A 25,389-nucleotide genomic window follows, 5' to 3' on the forward strand; every position below is an offset into this window, starting at 1 on the left:
ATCAATTTTCAACCATATTAGCTGCTCCTTTTCTTCCTTTGGTGAACTTGAAATTGGGTGGAAAGACATTGAGTTTGTAACAGTTGTCAACCATATGCACAGGTTTCTTGTAATACTTGCAGAAAACACCATTTCTGGACTCATCAAAGTTCACCTTTTGATGAAACTGCTTTTGTTGGAGTTGAGGATTGAATTGTTTTTGTTGAAAGTGAGGTTGTATGGATTTATTGAAAGATGAATTCACATTAAAAGATGTTGAATTAGCTTGAAAGGAAGGGTTTGAATTGACTTGTCTCTACTTTTCATCTTGGAGAAGAATATTATACACACTATCAAGAGAGGGCAGGGGTTGCATCATCAACAGATTGCTCCTAACCCCTACATACACCTCATTCAGGCCCATGAAAAATTGATGGACTTTGTCCTCCTCTTTCTCCCTTTGAAGGCCCTCTTTTGCAGCATAAACACATGAATTTGCATGAGTGGTGCACATAACCCCTAGTTCATCCCAGACCTTTTTGAGCTTATTGAAATAAGAAGCAATGTCAAGAGATCATTGATAAGTGGAGGCAAGTTGTCTTTTGAATTAGAATACCTTGGTCCCATTTACAGCTCCATATCTATTATTAAGTTGTTTCCATATACTTTCAGTAGTTTCTGAATATTGTACACTTTCAACTATATCAGGTGATAACGAGTGGGTTAACCATGAAATGACCATATTATTACAACGATCCCATTGCCTATATTGAGGAGAGTTCTCAGGAGGTTTAATGCATAATCTATCAATAAACCCTATTTTGTTTCTAGCATACAAGGAAACAATCATATTACAATTCCATCCTCCCAAACCCAACCTCTGAGAATGGTATAGTGAGGGAAATACCAGGAACATCGGAAGATGAAAGGAATAGAGGAGAAGAAGGATCAATGATGGAAGTACACGCAGAAGTGGATGCACTAGGTTCAGAACTACCCATATCAATAGCAAATTCACATAAAAACCACAGATTTACTATATTCTCAAACGAAAATTAGCGAGATAAAAGAGATACTGAACTTCTTCGCAACCTGAAGAAGCAAAGGCCTTGAAGACAATAGCCAGCCAATTCCTAAAAAAATCAAATGACAGAAGAAGAGCCAAAAAAACCTTAAGTTGCGTAGAAACCCTAGGTTCGATACATGCAAAGTGGATCTTCAAACTTTTTGACAGAAACACACCTCAAACTAGAAAATATCTTCAATTCCATCGATGAAAGTTCTAGGAACAACAGAAAAGCAACGTTCCAGCAATCTTCACCAAAAATCCCTAAATTGCAAAGTTTGGTCGAATGCCGAAAGTTTGATGAAAACAAAAGCCGGTTAGTATTGCTCGATAGAGGATGAAGAGCAAATGAGTATTCTCTGCTCTGATACCATATTAACACTCATGAATAAGCTTGATTCGATGGAATCATCAATGGAGCTCTAGGTCTCCAAAATGTTCATTCAGAGAAAGACAAGAAAGAAAGAGAGATAAAATGAATCGAGCCAATTAAACTTTTTTCCTCTAGTGGTATTTATACTTCAGTGTTCTCATTACAAAAATAGCTGACTACACAATTACAAAAGAAAAATCAGCTAACTATACAATTACAATTGGCTACAATATAAATAAGTGTGTTGAACCACTTATCTCTTATGCTCTTGTTTTGGGCCTAGGTGTAACGGCCCATCAGATAGCCCAACAAAGAGTTTATAGCAAGGATTGATTTCGGTGTGGATATGCATAGAGTCTTCGCACTATCGAATAATTTTTGAAACGAGACTCTTTTCATTAGGTACGTCTTAGATCAGATCTTTGACATGTAAAGAAATTTTAAACACGAAAAGATCTGCCTAAGATTGTTATTGTTTTTTGCTGCATATTACGAACATTTATATGCAATCCTTCAGTTTCATCAAAGTAGGTTCCATGCATCAAATTCTTTTAGAATGCGACTTTTTCTTGAATACTACGTAAATTCAAGTTGCTTTGCGCACTGCATTGCTTTTTCTTTTTATGATATTTTGAAGAACTAAGCATATTTACATGATGAATCTATAAAAGCGTCCCTTAGAAATCCTTATTCCTCCTTTTGAAAATGAAAAATTGAAAGATCACTTGTATGAGTTCCTAATGTTTCTTCTTTCTCTAGGACTAGGATAAGACGTCATACTTTTCGACGACTTACCTATGCTCTATGAGTTTTAGTATCGCATTACATAACTTATACTGGTACAATTTTAACATTTTGGTTTATTATTTATTTGATTAAAAAATAATTTGTATAACTTAATAGAAAAATCTATTATAAATTAGAGAATTATTATAAATAAATATTGCATTCGTCTTGTAAACATGAAAAATTATATAAACTCTTTTTTATAATTTATTTTAAAATTAATCTTATAAACAATACTTGAATAAATGAGAGATAATAACTTAAAGATGCCAATTAAACAAACAATGGCGTAAAAGACATTTAAGATTTATGTGATGTTATTTCGACTTTTTGCTAACACGTAGAATAAGGGCGGTGTCTATATCGAAAAACCAGTTCGGGTTCATGTCGGGTCGTTCTACCACGGAAGCTATCCACTTTATAATGAGGTTGGTGGAACTATATAGGGATAGGAAGAGGGATTTGCATATGGTGTTTATTGACCTAGAGAAGACGTATGACAAAGTCCCTAAAGACATCCTTTGGAGGTGCTTGGAGGTGAAAGGTGTGCTAGTGGCTTACATTAGGGTGATAAAGGATATGGATGATGGAGTTATGACTCAGGTTAGGACTGTAGGAGGTGACTCAAAGCCTTTCCCGGTTGGTATCAAAGCCTAGGTTACATAGGTATCACGATTCATGAGCAGGTTTAGTAGAGTCTCGCGGATCGGTACGGAGACGTCTGTATTTATCCTCGAGAGGCTGTAGAAACTTTAGGAAAAACATCATATTCTTGAAATTCTTGTCGTGCGAATCTGTTGATCCGAGTACTAAACTTCCGTTATTCTATTCTCTCACAGATAGTGAGGACACACGTTATCGGTCAGGATGGGCTACCACCAGTACCACCAGTTGTGGCCACTAGAGGCCGAGGATGCGGTCGAGGTCGCAATAGGGGCAGGGGTGTGGCCCACATAGCAGCTAGGAAAGCACCTGCAAATCCACCAGTTGCCCCAATTCAGGATCAGGTCCCAGTTGTGGACGCTCCAGCAGCACCAGCTGTGCCCATTATAATTTCGGGTCTTCAGGAGGCCTTGGCTTAGATTCTATCAGTATGCACTAGCCTAGCTTAGGCGGTCTCAGTTACTACAGCAGTAGCTACTTCTCAGGCTGGGGGAGGCACTCAAACTCCTGCCGCTCGCACACCTGAGCAGGTCGTGCGGGGACTTCAGACACCAAGGGCACATCCAGCCCAGCCGGTTACAACTGCTCAGGACTATGTATCTCCTGCCATGCCAGAGGACGAGTAGTGTAGGTTGGAGAGGTTTGGTAGACTTCAGCCTCCGACGTTTAATGGTGCAGAGGGCGAGGATGCCCAGGGTTTCATGGACAAGTGTCAGCAGATTCTTCGCACAGCGGCTATTCTGGAGACCAACGGGGTCGCTCCAATTACTTTTTAGTTTTCTGGAACTGCCTTCACTTGGTGGGAGGCTTATGAGAGGCATAGGCCTGTTGGTGCAGCACCCCTTACCTGGCAGCAGTTCTCCGTTCTCTTTCTGGAGAAGTATGTGCCGTAGTCTCGCAGAGAGGAACTATGCAGGCAATTTGAGTGGTTGTGTCAAGGAGAGAGGACTATGATGCAGTATGAGATGAGGTTCTCCGAGTTAGCTCGTCATGCTATTTGGTTGGTTCTGACAGATAGGGAGAGGATTAGGAGGTTTGTGGATGGCCTCACCTATTAGCTTCGTATTCTCATGACAGGGAGAGGGTGTTTGGTGCTACTTTTGAGGAGGTTGTGGACATTGCTCATGAGATTAAGTCAGTTCGTCGCCAGGAGCGACATAAGAGGGAGGCCAAGAGGCCTCGAGGATCTGGAAGTTATGGTGGTGCCCCTTCGAGAGGTCAGTTTCAGCACGACAGAGGCCGTCCATTAAGGCATGCTCAGTCAGCTCGCACAGGTTATCGTGGGGCGTCATCGGGTCATGGTTCTCATGGTTCTCATTAGGGCCAGTCATCACTTAGTGCCCTTCCAGCTTAGAGTTCGTCCCATGCTCCATTAGTTCAACGCTCTTCTATGCCAGGTGCATCTGCTAGTCATTTCGGTGCTAGGGGTTCCCTTTAGTCCCCGTCTCCAGTGCCTGAGAGTTGCTATGAGTGTGGAGAGATGGGTCATATGTGGAGGCAGTGTCCTCGTCGTCTTGCGGGTTCATCTCAGCAGAGGAGTTAGCCATCGACTTCAGCACCAGTTACTTCACCATCACCCACCCAGCCAGCTAGGGGTGGAGGTCAGTCATCTAGGGGTTGCCCTAGAGGGGGAGGTCGATCAGGTGGCGGTCAGGCCCGTTTCTATGCACTTCTAGCTAGACCCGATGCTATTGCTTCCGATGTTGTTATTACAGGTATTGTCTCAGTTTGCCACAGAGATGCTTCTGTATTATTTGATCCCGATTCCACCTTTTTCTTATGTGTTATCATACTTTGCTCGTTATTTGGATATGCCCCGTGAGTCTTTTGTTTCACATGTTCATGTATCTACTCTGGTGGGCGGTATTGTTATTGTAAACTGTGTGTACCAGTCGTGTGTGGTGACTATTAGGGGTCTAGAGACCCGAGTGGATTTGTTGTTATTGCGTATGGTGGATTTCGATGTCATTTTGGGCATGGATTGGCTATCTCCGTGTCGTGCTATTCTGGACTATTATGCTAAGACAGTGACAATAGCTATGTCGAGTGTGCCACGGATTGAGTGTCAAGGTTTGACTGATTATGTTCCTAGTAAGGTAATTTCATTCTTGATGGCCCAGTGTATAGTTGGGAAGGGTTGTCTTTCGTATGTAGCCTTTGTGAGGGATGTCGGTGCAGAGACTCCCAGTATTGATTCTGTTCCAGTTGTGAGGGAGTTTCCCGATATGTTTCTTGCAGACTTGTCGAGCATGCCACCGGACAGGGATATTGATTTTGGTATTGACCTGGTGACGGGCACTCAGCCCATTTCTATTCCGACGTATCGTATGGCACCAGCAGAGTTGAAGGAGTTAAACGGACAGCTTTAGGAACTCCTTGATAAGGGGTTCATTCGGCCTAGTGTGTCGCCTTGGGGTGCGCTGGTTCTATTTGTGAAGAAGAAGGACGTCACTATGAGGATGTGCATTAATTATAGGCAGCTGAACAAAGTAACAGTTAAGAACAGGTATCCTTTGCCTCGCATTGATGATTTATTCAACCAGCTTCAGGGAGAGAGAGTGTTCTCTAAGATTGATCTCCGTTCAGATTATCACTAGTTGAAGATCAGGGACTCGGATATTCTTAAGACAGCTTTCAGGACTTGATATGGTCATCATGAGTTCTTGGTGATGTCTTTTGGGCTGACTAATGCCCCAGCAGCATTCATGCATTTGATGAACAACGTGTTCCAGCCTTATCTCGACACGTTTGTCATAGTCTTTATTGATGATATTCTGATGTATTCGCGTAGTCAGGAGGAGCATGCAGAGCATTTAAGAGTTGTGTTGCAGAAATTGAGAGAGGAGAAGCTTTATGCAAAATTCTCCAAGTGTGAGTTTTGGCTCAGTTCAGTGGCTTTCTTAGGGCACATGGTGTCTAGCGAGGGTATTCAGGTTGATCCGAAGAAGATAGAGGCGGTTCAGAGTTGGCCCAGACCGTCCTCATCGACAGAGATTCATAGCTTTCTTGGTTTGGCGGGTTATTACCGCCGGTTTGTTCAGGGATTCTCATCTATCGCATCGCCCTTGACCAAGTTGACTCAGAAGGGTGCTTCATTTGTATGGTCGGATGAATGTGAGGAGAGCTTTCAGAAGCTCAAGACTGCTTGACCACAGCTCTAGTGTTAGTTTTGCCATCAACTTCAAGTTTATATACCATGTATTGTGATGCTTCGAGAGTTGGTATTCGGTGTGTATTGATGTAGAAGGGTAGATTTATTTCTTATGTTTCTCGTCAGTTGAAGCCCTATGAGAAGAACTACCCCGTTCATGATTTGGAGTTGGCTGCCATTGTTCATGCATTGAAGATTTGGAGGCATTCTCTGTATGGTGTGTCTTGCGAGGTGTTTACTAATCATCGTAGCCTCCAGCACTTTTTCAAGCAGAAGGAACTCAATTTGAGGCAGCAGAGATGGTTGGAGTTGCTAAAGGATTATGATATTACTATATTGTACCATCCGGGGAAGTCCAATGTAGTGGTCGATGCTTTGAGTTAGAAGGTGGTGAGTATGGGGAGTTTGGCATATATTCCAGTTGGGGAGAGACCTCTAGTAGTTGATGTTTAGGCCTTGGCCAATCGGTTCGTGAGGTTGGATATTTCGGAGCCCAGTTGGGTATTGGCTTGTGTGATTTCTCGGTCTTTCTTATATGATCGCATCAGAGAGTGCCAGTATGATGATCCTTATTTTCTTTTCCTTAAGGACATAGTTCAAAACGATGATGCCAGAGATGTGTCTATTGGTGATGATGGGGTATTGAGGATGCAAGGCCGGATATGTGTGCCCAATGTAGATGGGCTTCAGGAGTTGATTCTGGAGGAGGCCCATATCTCGCGGTATTCTATTCATCCGGGTGCCGCGAAGATGTACCAGGATCTGAGATAACATTATTGGTAGAGGAGAATGAAGAAGGACATTGTGGGATTTGTAGCTCGGTGTCTCAATTGTCAGCATGTAAAATATGAGCATCAGAGATCGGGTGGCTTGCTTCAACAGATGGATATTCCAGAGTGAAAGTGGGAGCGGATCACCATGGACTTTGTAGTTGGGCTCCCATGGACTTTGAAGAAGTTTGATTCTATTTGGGTGATTATGGATCGGGTGACCAAGTACGCGCACTTCATTCATGTGTGTACTACCTATGCTTTAGAGCGGTTGGCAGAGATCTATACTTGGGAGATTGTTCGTTTGCATGGTATCCCAGTTTCCATCATTTCATATAGGGGCACTCAGTATACGTCGCAGTTTTGGAGGTTTGTGCAGTGAGAGTTGGGTACTCAGGTTGAGTTGAGCACAGATTTTCACCCTCAGACAGACGGGCAGTCCGAGCGCACTACTCAGATATTGGAGGACATGTTGCGTGCTTAAGTCATCGATTTCGGAAGGTCATGGGATAAGTTTCTACCGCTCGCAGAGTTTGCTTATCACAACAGCTACCAGTCGAGTATTCAGATGGCGCCATATGAGGCTTTGTTTGAGAGGCGGTGTAGATCTACAGTTGGTTGGTTTGAGCCGGTTGAGGCTAGGCTATTGGGGACAGACTTGGTGCAGGATGCTTTAAAAAAGTGAAGGTAATTAGGGAGAGGCTTCGTACAGCGCAGTCGAGACAAAAGAGTTATGCTGATAGGAAGGTTCGGGATGTGTCCTACATGGTTGGTGAGAAGGTTCTGTTGAAGGTTTCGCCCATGAAGGGTGTTATGAGATTTGGGAAGAAAGGTAAATTGGGTCCTCGGTTCATTGGGCCTTTTAAGGTGCTTCAGAGGATTGGGGAGGTGGCTTATGAGCTTGTTTTGTCACCCAGCTTGTCAAGCGTGCATATGGTATTTTATATTTCTATGTTCCGGAAGTATATTGGGATTCGTCTCATATTTTGGATTTCAGCACGGTTTAATTAGATGATGATTTGACTTATGATATGGAGCCAGTAGCTATTTTGGGGCGTCAGGTTCAAAAGTTGAGGTCTAAGGATATAGCTTCAGTGAAAGTGCAGTGGAGAGGTCGGCTCGTGGAAGAGGCTACTTGGGAGACCGAGAGGGAGATGCGGAGCAGATATCCTTACCTGTTTGAGACTTCAGGTATGTTTCTTGACTCGTTCGAGGATGAACGTTTGTTTAAGAGGGGGAGGATGTAACGACCTGGCCGGTCGTTTCATGAGTTACCGCTCTGTTTCCCCCATTTGTTCTTCTTATTGCTTTGTTTATCGGTTCTATGTGTGACCGGGTTGGTTGGCTTGGGTTCGGGGAGGTTTTGGTAAGGTTTGAGACACTTAGTCTCTTTTGAGGAAACTTAAGTTGGAAAAGTCAACCGGATGTTGACTTATGTGTTAAAGGGATCGGATGTGAGTTTCGATGGTTTGGATAGCTTCGGGAGGTGATTTGGGACTTAGGCATGATTGGAATGTGTTTTGGAGGTCAGGAGTAGATTTAGGCTTGGCGAGATTGGAATTTCGGCATTTTTCGGTTGATAGGTGAGATTTTGATATAAGAGTCGGAATAGAATTTTGGGAGTTGCAGTAGTTCCTTTGTGTCATTTGGGATGTGTGTGCAAGATTTCAGGTCATTCAGACGTGGTTTGATAGACTTTTTGATCAAAAGCGTAGTTTAGAAGATTTTGGAATTCTTAGGCTTGAATCTGATGCGAATTCGGTGTTTTTATGTTGTATTGAGCATTCCGAAGATTGGAACAAGTTTGAATGATGTTATGGGATATGTTGGCATGTTTGGTTGAGGTCCCGGGGCCTCCGGTGAGTTTCGGGTGGTCAATCGGACCATTTCATGTTGTGAAAATTTGCAGAAATCTGCTGTTGAGTGTTGCAGACAATTAGCCTTCGCATTCGCGAGTGGACCCTCGCGTTCGCGAAGGGTTAGCAGGTGAGTCTGGAGTTTTAGCCTACGTGTTTGCGAGGGAGGTCCCGCGTTCGCGAAGGGCTGGGCCATTGAGCATCGTGTTCGCAAAAAGGGGAGCCGCGTTCGCAAAGGTTGAGCTGTGGAATCATCGTGTTCGCGAGGTAGTGGTTGTGTTCGCGAAAGAGGGAAATGTGGTCAACGTCAGTTTGTGCTTCGCGAACGCGAGGCTTTGACCGCGTTCGCAAAGAAGGATTTGAATACCTGGGCAGAATGTTTAAATAGCCATTGTCCGCAATTTTGGGGCTAACTTCCACCATTTTTTAGCAATTTTGAAGCTTTTTGAAGAGGATTAAAGAGAGATTCAAGGTGGAACACTTGGAGGTAAGATTTATGGACTTAATATTCCATCCTAATGTGGATTCTACCTAATTAATCATGGAATTTAAGCCTAATATTAAAGAACTAGGGTTTGTAATTGGAGACCTAGAATTTGGGATTTGAGGGGTCGTTTGTGGTTGGATTTTGATGCTTTTTATGTGAATGAACTCGGGGAATGATAAGGAGGCTATTGATGTAAATTTTATCGTAATCCGAGAGGTGGGCCCGGGGGTCAGGTTTGGCCAATTTCGGGATTTGTGTTGTAATTTGATTTCTTTTGCGTGGGCTTTGTTCCCTTAGCATATTTTGATGGTTTTGCGCTGATTTTGGTTAGATTTGGAGCATTCGGAGGTCGATTCGAGAGGCAAAGGCATTGCGGGCTTGATATTTGGACCGGATAAAGGTGAGTAATGATTGTAAATATTGTCGTGAGGGTATGAAACCCCAGATTACACATCGTTGTGCTATATTGAGGTGACGCACACGCTAGATGACGACGTGGGCTCGTGCACCATTGAGGATTGTGACTTAGTCCATCCCGAATGACTGTTTTACCGCGTATTTGATTGAAAACTATTTGCTATCATCATGTCTTGGGTTGAATGCCATATTTAGGCCTCATACCAATTATTTGGACCCTTAGGGGATTTTTATTGATATTTTCTCACTGTTTTGACTTTATACTTATACTCAGTCATGCTATATTCTATTGTTTTCATAACTCAACCATGTTTACTCGGTTTTAACACATTAAATGATATTCTAAATGATAATTTGAGCTGAGCATCATGTTTTACTGTTGCCCGAGTGGCTTATGAGATTTTTTCTGAGTAAGGCCGAGAGCCTGTGTTATGAGGATACACTGATTTATGAGTATGAGGCCGAGGGCCTGAGATGGTATGCCACGAGGTGGCTTGTTGATATGAGGCCGAAATCCTATTGATTATGCCACGATATGGCTTGATATTGCGCTTGGGCCGTAAGGGGCCCCTCCCGGAGTCTATACACCCCTAGTGAGCGCGGGTACCCATTGTGATATGAGATATAGCCCGAGGGGCTGGTGTTCTTCCATGATATTGCCCGAGGGACGGATTTTATGTGTTTATCTGTTCTAGATGCTTTTTCACTTAATTGTTTAATTGTTAAAAAGGTGTTTTAAGGAAGCTTCTTCTGAACTAAGGTGTCTTTATATGTTTTCACTATTTCATTATTTTTATTGGTTTTATACTGCTTCTTTATAGCATGTTGATGTGCTTTTACGTGATTTCTTATCGCTTAGTCTTCATTGATTATTATTACTCATTGAGTTTGAGTACTCACTTTACTCCCTGCACCCCGTTTGCAGATTCAGGCGCTTCAGGTCCTACTTGCGAGGGTTGAGAGCTTCCAGCAGATTTCAGAGATTCACTAGGTAGCTGCTCGGCGTTCGCAACCCAGTGCTTCTTCCCCTATCTTATTTTTCCTTGTTTAGTTCTGTAATAGACTATGTAGACTTTTCCTGTCTTTATTCGGATAGTAGATGCTCATGACTGGTGACACCCCGATGTCGGGCTATGTCTATTCCACAATTGTATTGTTTCACCTTATTTGGGATTATTATTATGATTAAGACTTAATTTGTATTATTTAATTGCTTAAAATGAATTGATTTGCTCTGGCGATGGACGCACTGACACACCATATCCAAGGAGAGGTGCCATGGTGTATGTTGTTCGCTGATGATATAGTTGTGATTGATGAGACGCGAGACGACGTTAATGGGATATGATAAGTAGGACTAAGATGGAATATGTGGAATGTAAGTTCAGCGATATGACGGGGGAAGCAGATGTGGAAGTCAGGCTTGACTCATAGGTCATCCTCAAGAGAGAAAGTTTTAAGTACTTAGGGTCAATTATCCAGGGAGATGGGGAGATCGACGGGGATGTTACGCACCGTATTGGGGTGGGGTGGATGAAATGGAGGTTAGCGTCTGGAGTCCTGTGTGACAAGAATGTGCCACCGAAATTCAAAGGTAAATTCTATAGAGTAGTGGTTAGACCAGCCATGTTGTATGGAGCTGAATGTTGGCCAGTCAAGAATTCACATATCCAGAAGATAAAAGTAGCAGAAATGAGGATGTTGAGATGGATGTGTGGGCATACTAGGCTGGATAAGATTAGGAATGAAGATATTCGGGAGAGGGTGAGCATGGCTCCTGTGGACGGCAAGATGCGGGAAGCGCGACTTAGATGGTTCAAACATGTGCGGAGGAGAAGCCTAGATGCACCGGTTAGGAGGTGTGAGCGGTTGACTTTGGCGGGTACGAGAAGAGGAAGAGGGCGGCCAAAGAAGTATTGGGGCGAGGTGATCAGGCAGGACATGGCGCGACTTCAGATTTTCGAGGACATGGCTCTTGATAGGAACATGTGGAGGTCGAGCATTAAGGTGGTGGGCTAGGGGATAGTCGAGAGTTCTTCCCTCTTTGTACCGGGTAGACTGATAGAGTTCTGTTTAGGTTTGTTAGCGGTCTATGTTGTGTTCACATGGTTGGTTGCATAGTTTTGTGTTATTGTCTTTTCCCTTATTCGTTGTTGTTATTTTCTTTCTGGCATCTTTTGTTGTTACATGCCTTTTCTTTTATTTCTTTTCTGATATTATTGTCTCTCTTGTTGAGCCGAGAGTCTCCTGGAAATAGCATCTCTACCCTTTTCGGGGTAGGGGTAAGATCTGCGTACACTCTACTCTTCCCAGACCCCACTGGTGGGATTTTACTGGGTATGTTGTTATTGTTGTTGTTGCTAGCACGTCTATTGTTATTTCATACTACTAAATTTGATATATATATATATATATATATATATATATATATATATATATATATATATATGAAAATCAAAAGTTGAATGTGAAAGACTTAAATAACCCTAGAATATTGTTGGACTTTTATGTCCTTAAGAGTTATATTAATATTTAATAATACCTTCAATTTTAATAAAAAAAATATAAGCTATAAAATTTAGTTTTGTAACATTAAATTTGCTTTGTCAAAGAATTTATTAAGGCACATGTATCTAAATTTCTTCACTATACAAAGTTAAGCTCTTTAACTTCTCATGCGTATAATACTCTTTCTGTTTACTTTTACTTGTCCACTATACTAAAAATATATTTTCACTTTTACTCCATTATACTAAATCAAGAGAAAAATAATCTATTTTTCTTGTTTTACCATTATTATTAACTACTCATTCCCCAGATCAATTCCCAAGACTTTTGAAAATGCTATCATTATTATGGGTAAAAGTGTAAAAATACATACTTCATTTATTTTTTCTTAAAAGGAGTACAAAGTCAAAAGTGGACAACTAAAAATAAATGGAGGGAAAAAATTTTAGAGCTAATATTTTTTGTTCTTATATTTTATCTTCTTCTTCTATTTTTTCTTAGCTTAATCAGATTGTTATGATTTTTAAGTGCAATTCTTTTCTTATAAATGCAATCATGATTCAAGTGGTTTACTGTCCATATACAAAACAATACAATTTTATCAATTTTGTACTAATTATATGGGATGCACGTGCCCAAGAACTAATTAACAATAAAATAGTAAATGAAACCCAAATACTTGGCAATTAATGTGTGGAATCCAAAGATACTCTACTCTTAGAAGCTAGCAATACTTACATTGTTTCCCTTCTTATGGAACAATTGATGTTGATGTTTCTTCTCTTATTCTTATGTTATCAATTTTGTTGGTATTTCTTTATTATTATAAGATTCTTGATGAAGAGTTAGTCCTAATAACGTGTACGGAGAATATCGACCTTACGTCACTCCGAATGGTTCATAATATGATTCCAATGAGTCATGCATGCATCATATATATATATATATATATATATATATATATATATATATGTATGTATCTATTTTACTCTATCGAGCCGCGCTATAGTTGGCCGGGTACGCCACTGATCAGTTCGGTTTTACCGAGTTCCATATGGTCGGGTACGTTTTACCTAGCTTATTACTGCCGGGTACGATATGATGATGATAATGCCCACAGAGGCCTATGTTTTAAAAGTTTATGTATATATATGTATGTAACACACATTTCATGTCAGTAGCGGTCAGAGGTATCCAGATGTTACAGGTTGTATATCCTCTCTCCCTGTTTACATTACTGTTCTTACTTATGCTTTCCTGCCTTACATACTCAGTACTTTATTCGTACTGACGTCCTTTATATTTGTGGATGCTGCATGTCGTGCTGAAGGTCCTGATAGACAGGTAGACGCAGCTCCCCCACCATAGTAGGCTTCCTAGTTTAGCGGTTATTGGCAAGATCCCTTCTCCGGACTTGTCGTGATCTTGGTATGCATTTTTGTTATAGATATTATGGGTATGTCGTGGCCCTGTTCCGGTAATGTTACAGCACTTATGCTCCTTTAGAGGCTCATAGACAGGTGTCGACTCATGTATAGTTTGGTATGTCTTGTCGGCTGATTTTTGTTGTATAGTCTTTCATGGGAGCATGGTAGCTCGTACCTTATATGTAGTTTCTTGGCAGTCTTGTCATCTCATGCCGTGTATGTTCCTTACATTATCTTTCTTGTTTGTTGTTCATGATCCATATCCACCATTTATAATGATCTCGTCGGCCCTTAAAGATAATAAGGAAGGTTAGATAAAATGTACGTTGGTGCTCGGCAAGTATGGCCCGGGTGCTAGTCATGACCCTCCAGTTTGGGTCATGACAATAACAACCAATCCTAAAACATCATACGGACTCAGTCAAACTCTCAAATCACATTAAACAATGCTAAAACCACGAATCACCCTCCAATCCAAGCATAATGAACTTTAACTCTCAAGAATTCTACAACCGATGTCGAAACCAACCAAATCATGTCCGATTGAACCCAAATTTTTGCACAGAAATCATATTCTACACTACGGACCTATTTCAACTTCCGGAATTGTCTTCTGACTCCGATATCAAAATTTCACTACTGGTCCGAAAACTCAAAAAAATCAAGTTTCGGCATTTCAAGCCTAAATAAGCTACGGACCTCCAAAATTCAATCCGGACATGCCCCTAAGCCCGAAATCACCCAACGAAACTAACGGAATCGAAAGAATTCCATTCCGAAACCGTTTTCATATTGCTCCGATTACGGTCCAAATTCTAAAGCTTAAGCTTTCATTTGGGGACTAAGTGTCCCAAAACACTCCGAAGCTCAAAATGAATCATCCCGACAAATCAAAATAGCATAAATAAACATGAAAAAATAGTTAATAGGGGATCGGAGCATTAATTCTCAAAACAACCGGCTAAGTTGTTACAATTTCGTTGAAAGCTGTAAAGTACTTCAAGGAGAATCATTACAAGCTGTGATTTAATGTAAACGATTCAATCCCTAACAAGTCTTTACGCTACTGAAATAAAAATGCAAAGAAAGAAAATTTCTGAATAGAGCGTCGGAGCTAATTCCCATCATTTTCTTTATCTTTCCGGTTAAATTTTAGAGTAGAGTGTCCAATATGAGAACTCATGCAACTTCCATTTTTGTTCAAGTCAAATTTTACGTACGATTTTATCTCTACTCATCATTAACTTCTACTATTTGCTGAGTTCAATGACATAAGCGTCATTTATGATTTATTTTTTTCCTTTTTCAGCTATTGAAGTGATTAGCGTACTAACCAGCCAAGGGAAGCAATATGTTTTGTTGTAAATGAAGATAAATTCTCTGTTCATCAGCCTGCCATTGTGGTCAATATATCTGCTACTCATAGCACCAGAAACTACAGTGTAGTACCTTCTACTTTCGTGCTTATTGCAAATAAAAATGGTTGTTCATACACGTATTTCTATTACATAAGTCTTTTGCCTATGATTATCTTGTTTCATTCCGGTATAGATCGGTGTCTTTTAAGAAACACTTTTATTAGCTTGAAAACATTCTCAGCTAAGATTTGAAACTGTGTAGTAACTACTTACCAGCATATTTTCTAATAAAGTTGGCATTTTCCTGTTGAGTTACCATGAATATGATACTTTGTTTAGGTTGTTTTTCTATAAGTTCATTCTTATCCCTTTATAAACAAAATAAAAAAAAAATAACTGAAAAAAGTTGCATGATAACCACCAACAGCTCAAGAAGAAAGTTATTCACCTATTTTAATCACTATGTTTGGGCTCGTGCCAGGCACGGGCTTCTACCCATCTAGTAAATGGATATACGTGCAGAAGTTAAATGGAAAAATTTATGAATGGGGAACTTAGAGATTTAAAATTCCCAAAAGAAGATTTACAAATATAGGAATTATGAATGGATATACTTTTTCAAGGTATTTCTTTATTATTATAAGATTCTTGATGAAGAGTTAGTCCTAATAACGTCCTAATAACGTCCTAATAAGATTCTTGATGAAGAATATATATATATATATATATATATATATATATAATATGTTCAAACAATTAAGAAATTATTTTTATATGATTAAAATAAAAATTTAAAATATAAATAACTTTCTAATATAGGTAATTTTGCTAATGAAAATTAAAAATTAAATTTGTATCTTAAAGCTAAAAAAAAGAAATTTTAACTGCATCTAATACAAAAATAATTATAAGATAACTCAATATATTTGTAACATAATCATCAAATATATGTATTAATATTTTAGACTAATTCAATTTTATAATTTAAAATAAAATATGATATTATTCTGGTTAAAGGTAAAAAATTAATATCAAAATAATTAAAATTTATAATAGGGATGAAAATGTATTAAAAAAATAGAGATAGTGTGAGGATGCTTATACATTAAATTAATTTAAAAATAAATAAATTAAAAAATTAAATTATATTTAAAAATATTACAATAAATTTAAATGATTAAAAAAATTTGAATGCATAAAAATATACCAAATTTCAAGAATAAAACATTTATATTTATTAAAGACTATTAAAAGAACAATAAGCAAGATATTAATTAAAAGACTTTAATAAAAAAATATATGATAGTAACATAATATTAAATAATAAATAATACAATAACTATAAGAAAAAATAAAAGAAAAAAGAATTTGCGTAAAAATAATGTGATGAATAAGATATATTAATTTTTAGATAAAAACAAAGTGATAGTAAGAAGTTTGTTAAAATAATATGATCTAATTTGCTCAAACAAGACAGATCGCAACATGATAAGTTTAGTATTCTTTGATACTGACAGCAAAACGAAGTGCAAATACTAAAATCAAGTAGTTAGGTTGCTACAAATAAAAAATAAAATAATTTGTGCACTACGAGATTTGAACAATAATTTCATATCCTACTTCATAATTAATATCTAATGTTATATAATTTTTATCTGAGAGGTTTATATTTTAAGGTTATTTGCACATGATTCAAATAACCAACATCACAATTTAACATGATTTGTGTCTGCGCATCGCGCGGGTACTAATACTAGTTTTTTCTTAAAAGGAATACAAAGTCAAAAATGGACAACTAAAAATAAATGGAGGGAAAAAATTTTAGAGCTAATATTTTTTGTTCTTGTATTTTATCTTCTTCTTCTATTTTTTCTTAGCTTAATCAGATTGTTATGATTTTTAAGTGCAATTCTTTTCTTATAAATGCAATCATGATTCAAGTGGTTTACTGTCCATATACAAAACAATACAATTTTATCAATTTTGTACTAATTATATGGGATGCACGTGCCCAAGAACTAATTAACAATAAAATAGTAAATGAAACCCAAATACTTGGCAATTAATGTGTGGAATCAATATCGAAAGTAGTTTCAGACTTTCAGTAACCCTAATGGTAAGATTTTTAATTGATAATCACTTATAGTTTCGTGTTACATGTGAACATTTTAATAGGTGCATGTTCAATTTTTAATGCCAGGTTTCTCCTTTGTTTTTTTTCCTGATCCCACAATATATAAGAATTTACAAAAAGTTCATTTTCAATTTGAATTTTATTGCTTTATTGCACTTCATAATCAAGTTTGTTACACATTTAAAATGCTATAATTTGGAAATAACTCGGATTGCAGTCATATAAGTATTAATTTTTTAAAATATTATTTTTATATAGTAGTAAATTTGTATTAAATTTTAACCCCATGTATTCGGATCACAACCGCGCCTTCGTTCTTAAACCTCTCCGACGAAGATATCACAAAAGTTTGAAATTTGATTTTCTTCCCACAATTTCTCTCCGTAAAAGAAAAAGGAAGAAAAAAGAAAAATAGGAAATACATTAGCCTTAGCTTAAAACACACGCCCAGTCTCTCTATATATAAGCTTAACTCTCTAATTCCAAATTATACGCTTGAATCTTTCTGTTAATTCTACGAGTCTCAATCAAGCACTAGGGTTCGTTTTCAGTAGCACATCCTCATTGTAATGATTATTCTTTACCAATCTGTTATTTGCACGGAATTTATGGTACTTTTATTCTAAATATTTCATTCAATCTAATTTCTTACGTTTCTTTTCCGGCTTTGTTGTTCATTGTAGCTATTAAACTGCGTCAATGTCGATATTCGGTGCCGCTGCTGCGGCAAACACGAATCCGAATAAGTCTACCGAGGTATTCTCACTTTCTTCAGTTTTTGTTAATTTATTCCAAGTTTATTATCTGCTTTTACAAGTTTCTTTGTCCCAATTTGTTTCGTTGGGGAAGTCGAAATACTGTTTCCTTTGATTCCGATTTTTCAAGCTTTTTTTATATAAAGAATTTGGGAGTTTTGGTGTTTTTTTTTTAATTTAGTTTCTAAATATGTATATAATTTAAGGAATGTAAATTCAGATTAGTGCTGAAAATCAGTTGTGTTGACTATCGTGCTCTAAATCCCAATCCCTTTTGGGACGGAGGGAGTACGAATCTAAACGCAAAGTTTCTAGTCTATGTTATTCTTGAATGAAACTAGCGAATGTTGCTAGTTCTTGGCTGTTTTAATTTTGAGGGTATTTTTTTTCATGCTTGAAATTTGTGCATATAACATTTTGGGTAATGTACTTGAAAGGTTCAACAACCTCCTAGCGATTCTGTATCAAGCCTGTGCTTCAGTCCCAAGGCTAATTTTCTGATTGCTACTTCATGGGATAACCAGGTTCGTTTGCTTCCCGTTGATATTTTCCATCTCTCTTAAATATTTTTAATGGGTCATATTACTTTTTGAGTAAGGATAACTATGAAATTTAGATAACCGTAATTTGCCTTAAATATAAATACACCTGATTCCGTTTGTATTCTTTCCGCTCAATTCAGGTCTATTTATGGTTTACTTGTAAATAGACCTGAATTGAGCGGAAAGAATACAAACGGATTCATATAGTTGAACCGAACTGATTGGGGATTGGGGATTGAGGTGTCGTGGAGTGATATTACTTTTTATGCATGAAGAACTAAACATTTGACGCTGTCCAGTTAGTGATCCCAGTTTTTAGTCTGTCCAAATAGGCTGCTCACATAATATTAGAAAAGTTTAAAATCGCTCGCGTAGATAACTCTTTCTTTGGACCTAATACATATGTGATAGTTAATGGTGACAGGAAATCATGGCACACTTAATATGTAAACTTTTTCAAAGTAGATTTTAATTTCTCATTGAATGTAGTTGCTAAAACCTCAAGTGGGATGGATGATATTCTAAATATTTTTTTCAAGCAAAGCTAAAAGGCGGAATAGGGTGTAGTACAGAGACAAAGACTGTTTACAAGTTTAACTTAGGAGATCTTTTTAATTTAGTGGTGAGCCTGGACATGGAGGAATGACCATGGTAGTTACACTCCATATAGGGTTTTATTAATGGGTCAGTAAGATCTTAGGACTGGGAAGTTGGGACAAAAAAAGAATTAGGTATAACGGCCTCTCTTCTATTTCTAGATGGTTTTCATTGTTAGGTGCAACTGGATATCAATCTTTATTCTGTGAAAACTTTTCTAGGTGCGATGCTGGGAAGTAATGGGAAGTGGAACCAACGTTGGAACCGCACCCAAGGCCTCTATATCACATGAGCAACCGGTAATATATGGGCAGCTTTGTGGTAAATTTACACTTCTTGCTTTATGACTTGGATTTATTAGCTATACAATCTATGTCTGGCAGGTTTTATGCTCAGCTTGGAAGGATGATGGAACGACTGTCTTCTCTGGAGGTTGTGACAAGCAAGTGAAAATGTGGCCACTAGGTGGTCAAGCTGTAACAGTAGGCATGCATGATGCTCCAGTCAAGGACTTGGCTTGGATCCCAGAGATGAGTCTCTTGGTCACAGGAAGCTGGGATAAGACTCTGAGGTAAATGGAATTTGAAGTTGGATTTTAGGAATTTGCTGCATATTGCATTTCTGAAAAATATCCGTCTCAGTACATCTAACTTTTTTCTTTCTGTGGGTGGCTGGAGAATTGCAGTTTCAAACTATTGTTTTGCTAGTCAAAAAGATGATTCGTGTAGAAAATCATAAGTTTTTGGCATTAATTTACTCAAAATTGTGCATCTGGGGGTTTCGTTTCACTTTCCTGCATATTAGGTCATAAGTTTCTATATGTAGTCAATCAAGAGTCCTCTTTCTTTCAGGTTCTTTTTTGGGGTTCACATGCTAAGAAATTCTTACCTTTTAAAAAAAAATCACGTTCATCAATGCCAGGATTCTGTAATAAATTTTGCATTTAACATTGTAATCCTGTGCACAATCTTCTCACAGGTACTGGGATTTGAGACAGCCAAATCCAGCACATGTCCAACAACTTCCTGAGCGCTGCTATGCACTTACGGTGAAACATCCTCTGATGGTTGCTGGCACGGCTGATAGAAATCTTGTAGTTTTCAATCTGCAGAATCCTCAGGTATTATTCCTCATGTTTGGTGGAATTATTCTAGAAACTGGAAAAGGTCACTGAATTCATTTGTTAGTGTAGTGTGCCATATCCGAAGATATTAACTGCAATAAAAGTACCCTCCAAAGATATTAACTGCACTAAAAGTACCCTCCAGCAGTTGTGGTTTATTGCTACAGTTATTCTGTCTGTGCTTTATGATTTTACTGGAGAGAGACTAGTTTGTCAAGTCTTGGTCTTTCTACAATTTTGGCAGCCAACTATTGTTTTGTAGGTGCCAGGTCACTCTGTGGATAGAGTGATAAAACTACTAATGTAATATAATATTTACTAAATTCTTAATATATCCAGACCTACATTTGACGAAAGGTTGTCATATTACTAAAGCCTTTTCTGAGAGCATTTTTAGTTCCGAAAAATTGAAGTTGAAGGCTTGCATGTTAACCAAAATAAACATTAGAATGTTAATAACATCAATTTCATAGGTTTTGCGACATATTTTTCTTCTTACTCCCACTACTCACTAGTTAAAAAAGGGGAAGGATAGAGAAAGCTTAAGGATACTACATATTCTCAAGATAAGAAATAGAAAAGCCGAGTTACACATACAGAAATTCTTTTGTTGGATATCCAAGAACTAATCATTTTGCAGTTTCCACATACTACGAGCATTCCCTTGTAAATGCTAAAAGTTTATACTTATTATTGTGGCCACCACGCTATGAAGTTGAGTTGTTACTTAAAATTATTGCAGACTGAGTTCAAGAGGATTACCTCTCCCTTAAAGTATCAGACTCGGTGTTTAGCTGCCTTTCCTGATCAACAAGGTTTCTTGGTGAGTAGCTATTTCATAATGTAATTGCTCTGTTGCATGATCTAATACCTTTTTGTGTATGCTATGTTAAGCTGTTCACTCTTTTTTTTTACCCAACTTATACAAATGCCTAAGAACCCACAAATTGGAGTAGGATTAGTAGAATGATCTCAGAGCTTATAAGTTTGAGCTGATATAAGTTTCTCCTCTATCAAACTAAAGATAATAAAGAGACAAAACTAGAAGAGTGTTATTACCTTTGGTTTGCCAAGTTCATCCAACACTTTGCAATTAGATAGTCAAGGTGTTTTCTTCTTGATGAGAAGTGGTCTTACCTTTTTCTTCCGCTGGAAATGACTGATGCGCACAAGATACCTCCTGTTACACTAGAATTACGTGGAGTGTTTGAAAACTGATAACATACTCTTACCATCTTACATTACTTAAATCATACTGTTCTTCAAAGTTTTAGGCAACCTGTGCTGCCTTAAGGAGGAGGTAGATCACTGGGTTGGGTTTCACACAATTGAGTGATGCAAGCTGATTTTGCAAAGTTTCTCTTTGTGATGCTGGCAGTATTCTCTTTATCTGCCCTAGAACTTTTATCTTTATCCTTCTTTTCAGTAGCTATCTATCTTATGGAAACAGTCCAAACTCTTTAAACTCCTTTGCCCTCTCTCTCATAAAATTTTATTTTCTCTTTTCTCTCTTTTTCCTGTGGTATGTTTTTGGGGAGAGGGTGGATGGAGGAAATGATTGGACTTTCTTGAATTATCAAAAGTGTGAGAGAAGCAACCAAGGAAGCTTTGTATTAACAGTGAACTGAACTCTTGTAGATGTTTTGTTTGTAAAGCATTTTGGATCTTACACAACAAAATCCAAGAAAGGAAAAGACAACAAGTGTTACAGGGTGATCCAAGGTTGTTATTGAGATAATGGAAGGAGGACCAACTCCCCTTTGCTTATGCGTTATGATGTTTAAAGACACCTCTACTGAATATTCCTCCTTAAGAAAAGACACTTCTACTGATCTACTCTAGTTATTTTCTGAAAATGAGTTTTGTGGTGTCTTTGGGTTTAACTGTCCGAAGCATTCTTGAAAGGTTTCCCTATGGGTTATAGCTTATTTCTATTCTTGCATGCTGTCTGAAAAATTCGTCATATTTGATTTGTGAATACATTATATGAGGATGCGCTAGGTTCTTTAGGTACTTCTCATTTTAATGTTATACATCCTATATTTTAGGTTGGCTCAATTGAAGGACGGGTTGGTGTGCATCATCTTGATGATTCACAACAAAGTAAAAATTTCACATTCAAGTGCCACAGGGAGGGCAATGAAATTTACTCTGTCAACTCTCTGAACTTCCATCCTGTAAGATCTTTTTTCTCTCTCTCTCTATATATATAGCATCCTGATTCTCTATAAATTTTGCTCTTTCTATTTTATGTTGCATCTATTTGGAGGTAGAGGATGTGTTGCTGTCTCTCATGTCTTTTCTTATGATGTCTAGTGGATAATAATGTTGACCAAGAAAAATTGCCCGTCAATTGCTGCACGAACTATGTTTAGCAAGTTATTGCTAATAAGCCGATATATGGTGCTGTACATTTCTGGTCTTGTGTAATTAAGATCTAAAAGGTTTATGGTTGTGGCATTTCAGCTGCCCTTACCTTTAGACTGGTATTCTTAGTTTAGGTGTAACTGAATCAATCATTATAAAATTCAAGTGTATCTCCTATAATCTGCTCTGAGCTCTGTTAAGTGTAAGAGCAAGTGACTTGAAAGTATATAGCAAGGTTGTATCAATAAGCAAACTGAACACAGAATTGATAAATACAATAGCGGACTAGCTTCCTACAGTTGGTCCTCAGGGAAGATGTTTAGACTTTATACTACTAAATACTGCTACTAATATTGCTACTTCAACTCATTTTCCATGTCTTACATGCTGCCTCACCCAGGTTCATGGAACATTTGCAACTGCGGGATCTGATGGCGCCTTCAACTTTTGGGACAAAGACAGCAAGCAGAGGCTTAAGGTATACTTGAGCTTTTTAAGTGCTAGTTTCTGCAAAGTTCATTGTCTTACTTTTATGAATACAAGAATTAGTCTTTCTTAGAATGGACTTCTCATACATATAAATGCATGAACTTGATAAGGCATCTTACTTTTTTTTGAATATCCTAGTTTCTGGACAATAAAAGACAAAATATCTCTTTTCATTTTCTTTATTCATTAATTTGCTTTTATTATGACAAAATGAAAACTTTTCATCTAGCAAAAGAGGATTGCTCTATAAGATCTTACTTGGCCGACATGACCTTTCTGAAAATTAGGTTTTTCTATGGGAGTACCAATGATTTCTCGGTCTTTATCTTGCAAATTTATAATCAGGTGACCCATAAATAGTAGCAGACAGTCATTCATTAAGCAAAGGAAATACTACTTCTGGGGCTTTTATTTATGAGAAAATCATTATGTTATGTCCTCAGCTACCTTTTATTGCTTTGATACAAACTGTCTCTCTCTTGAAGAGACTTTATGGCTTTCTTTAAATTGGTCATATATGGAGTTGCAAGTAAAGAAAAATATAATCAAAAAGAACAACAAATCAGAACATATCAAGACAGTTGTTTGCTTGTGACCCTCATTTATCTCAGCTGCAACCTCACTTATGCTGATCTGAGTTTTCTGGTTCATTCTCCGTGCAACAGTAATGGCTCAATACCAACCTAGTTGGTGCAGCTATATGAATTCTCAATGTCCATTCCGCTCCACTTAACCCATTTCATCCTAATACTCCATAATTTGTCTTTTACAGTTTAATCCTCACTTCATGTGACACTTTCTATTTTGGAACATCCTAAAATGTGTCAATGTTTGACACAATCTTATTCTTATTCAATTTTGACAACTTCAACGATTCAAATCCATAAACTATTAAATTTTTGACCTTAGATGTGATATTTTCATCAAACAACTTTTCGATCATTACTATAACTATTTATCATCATCAAATCTAACATCTTAAATCTGTTCCAATCAAGTAGTGCTATATTAAGTTGGACGCTGGCATGCTTTTCAATTATACTAGCATGTTTTAATACTGGCTCATTCTTTATAGCATGTTATAATTTTAAGCGGAAGAAGACAAGAATGGTTTGTATTTAACATTTGCAGCCTCTTCAACTTTGGCATCTTGTTTTATGAGTTTTCTATGTGTGTTTCTTTAGGCAATGTCAAGATGCAGCCAGCCTATACCTTGCAGCGCTTTCAACCATGATGGCTCAATATATGCATATGCGGTATGTTTTTGGTGACTTTTATTCAGTAGAAACTAGAACTTCTACTATGAGTATCCTTTTGTAGTTCACACTCACCCTCTCCCTAGGATACTTATCCCAGTTCCCGTGTAGCCTTTTCCCTAGCCAAAACGAATGCATAATGGAACTTCTTTTTCTCTGTATTTTCCCCTAATTCTTGAAACTGCTGACGTCTTGTTGTCACCAACTCTTCTGATTCTCTAAGTCTTGCATGCAAATTTACTTCTGTATCCAATTTGATTATCAGGTTTTGTTTGTAGGTTTGTTATGATTGGAGTAAGGGTGCAGAAAATCATAATCCATCAACCGCAAAAACATACATTTACTTGCACTTCCCACAGGTATATTCCACGAACAACAGAACCTTGGTTTCTTTAGTGTTTGAACCATATATACTCATTAATCCCCAAACGAAAGAAAAAGAAAGTATTAGTGTTTAAAGGCAAAAGACGATTAATTTATGCTATTTCATGCAGGAGTCTGAGGTTAAAGGCAAGCCTCGAATTGGGACTAGCGGTAGAAAGTGAAGTCAGCAGTAAAGCTACTTGTCACCATTTTGGGGAAAAGTGTGTTTTTGTTCTGTACATGGAGATATTTCCGTTTTGGGGGGTTTCTGTATGCATATACAATTTGTTAGTCGGAATAGGAGTTTTTAACTTTGAAAACTGAAAAGAAAAGTTCTTCCTAGATGATGATTTGAGAAAGATATTCTTTGTTAGCACTTTACTATATCAGAATGGGCCTTAGATATTAGATAATGGGATTTTTACCTATTTATACCATATATCAAACCTTATTACCAAAAATGTTCATAATTTGTTATTTACCCGTGTAGTCCACACTTTTACTACAAATTATATACCAATCCAAAAATAGATAGATTTTGCCATAAAAAATGCGCTAAAATGAAGGCACCAGATCTGCGTGTGATTCTGTCAACATTAAATTCGAATTGCTGCGTAATTCTCTCCTTCCTCAACGGAAAGAGATCTCTCTTCTCTCACTCAACTACAATTCTCAAAAAACGCAAGCTACTGAAGCTCTAGCAATCAAACGGAAAGGAGATTTCTGTTCTTCATCTTCATCTTCATCTGTTCTTCCATATATTTTCCACCATTGATAGCCATTAAAAAGCTTGAAAGCTTTGAATTCAAATTTGGGTTTTCAAAAATCATTATTTGTTTGGATTGGGTGTTGTTGTAAATAATTCGGAATATGTTTAGGAGTTTATATCTCAATTTTGAGGGGTTTTGGTGAAGATTAGACT

The 25,389-nt window shown here is 37.8% G+C and overlaps 3 protein-coding genes across 4 annotated transcripts; 2 read left to right on the forward strand and 1 right to left on the reverse strand.

Annotated features, from left to right (window-relative positions):
- Positions 1 to 295: 295 nt before the first annotated feature.
- LOC104219227 (uncharacterized) lies at positions 296 to 1,250 on the reverse strand. Its single transcript, XM_009769866.1, has 5 exons — positions 1,222 to 1,250; positions 1,056 to 1,112; positions 835 to 972; positions 596 to 743; positions 296 to 523 (listed from the first exon to the last, which is right to left on the reverse strand). The coding sequence occupies exons 1-5, from the start codon at positions 1,248 to 1,250 to the stop codon at positions 296 to 298; spliced, it is 600 nt and encodes a 199-aa protein (XP_009768168.1).
- A 1,377-nt stretch (positions 1,251 to 2,627) lies between these two features.
- On the forward strand, positions 2,628 to 11,567 carry LOC138873430 (uncharacterized). Its single transcript, XM_070151902.1, has 2 exons — positions 2,628 to 2,843; positions 11,031 to 11,567. Exons 1-2 carry the CDS (start codon positions 2,628 to 2,630, stop codon positions 11,565 to 11,567), a joined length of 753 nt encoding a protein of 250 aa, XP_070008003.1.
- A 5,828-nt stretch (positions 11,568 to 17,395) lies between these two features.
- LOC104219221 (protein RAE1) lies at positions 17,396 to 24,928 on the forward strand. 2 transcript variants are annotated; one of them, XM_009769862.2, is made up of 12 exons: positions 17,396 to 17,541; positions 17,659 to 17,731; positions 18,168 to 18,254; positions 19,091 to 19,168; positions 19,253 to 19,440; positions 19,848 to 19,989; positions 20,735 to 20,815; positions 22,041 to 22,169; positions 22,760 to 22,837; positions 24,033 to 24,104; positions 24,383 to 24,463; positions 24,599 to 24,928. In XM_009769862.2, exons 2-12 carry the CDS (start codon positions 17,675 to 17,677, stop codon positions 24,647 to 24,649), a joined length of 1,044 nt encoding a protein of 347 aa, XP_009768164.1. In that variant the 5' UTR covers positions 17,396 to 17,541; positions 17,659 to 17,674; the 3' UTR covers positions 24,650 to 24,928. The 2 variants fall into 2 exon arrangements, with proteins under 2 accessions (XP_009768164.1, XP_009768165.1); XM_009769863.2 differs by having other exon boundaries at positions 17,419 to 17,514.
- The last annotated feature ends 461 nt before the right edge of the window (positions 24,929 to 25,389 follow it).

The sequence above is a fragment of the Nicotiana sylvestris genome, chromosome 7 (assembly GCF_000393655.2).
Source record: "Nicotiana sylvestris chromosome 7, ASM39365v2, whole genome shotgun sequence".
NCBI classification, from domain to species: domain Eukaryota; kingdom Viridiplantae; phylum Streptophyta; class Magnoliopsida; order Solanales; family Solanaceae; genus Nicotiana; species Nicotiana sylvestris.

Excerpts from the sequence above, each read along its gene's own strand:
- LOC104219221 (XM_009769862.2), top strand. The coding sequence starts at position 17,675 with ATGTCGATATTCGGTGCCGCTGCTGCGGCAAACACGAATCCGAATAAG. Across the intron at positions 19,441-19,847 it reads AGCTGGGATAAGACTCTGAG|GTACTGGGATTTGAGACAGC; the intron begins GTAAATGGAATT and ends ATCTTCTCACAG. Across the intron at positions 22,170-22,759 it reads ACTCTCTGAACTTCCATCCT|GTTCATGGAACATTTGCAAC; the intron begins GTAAGATCTTTT and ends TGCCTCACCCAG.
- LOC138873430 (XM_070151902.1), top strand. The coding sequence starts at position 2,628 with ATGAGGTTGGTGGAACTATATAGGGATAGGAAGAGGGATTTGCATATG. Across the intron at positions 2,844-11,030 it reads GTGACTCAAAGCCTTTCCCG|GGAGATGGGGAGATCGACGG; the intron begins GTTGGTATCAAA and ends TCAATTATCCAG.
- LOC104219227 (XM_009769866.1), bottom strand. The coding sequence starts at position 1,250 with ATGGAATTGAAGATATTTTCTAGTTTGAG. Across the intron at positions 1,113-1,221 it reads AAGATATTTTCTAGTTTGAG|GAATTGGCTGGCTATTGTCT; the intron begins GTGTGTTTCTGT and ends TGATTTTTTTAG. Across the intron at positions 744-834 it reads GGGTTTGGGAGGATGGAATT|GCAATGGGATCGTTGTAATA; the intron begins GTAATATGATTG and ends TCCTCAATATAG.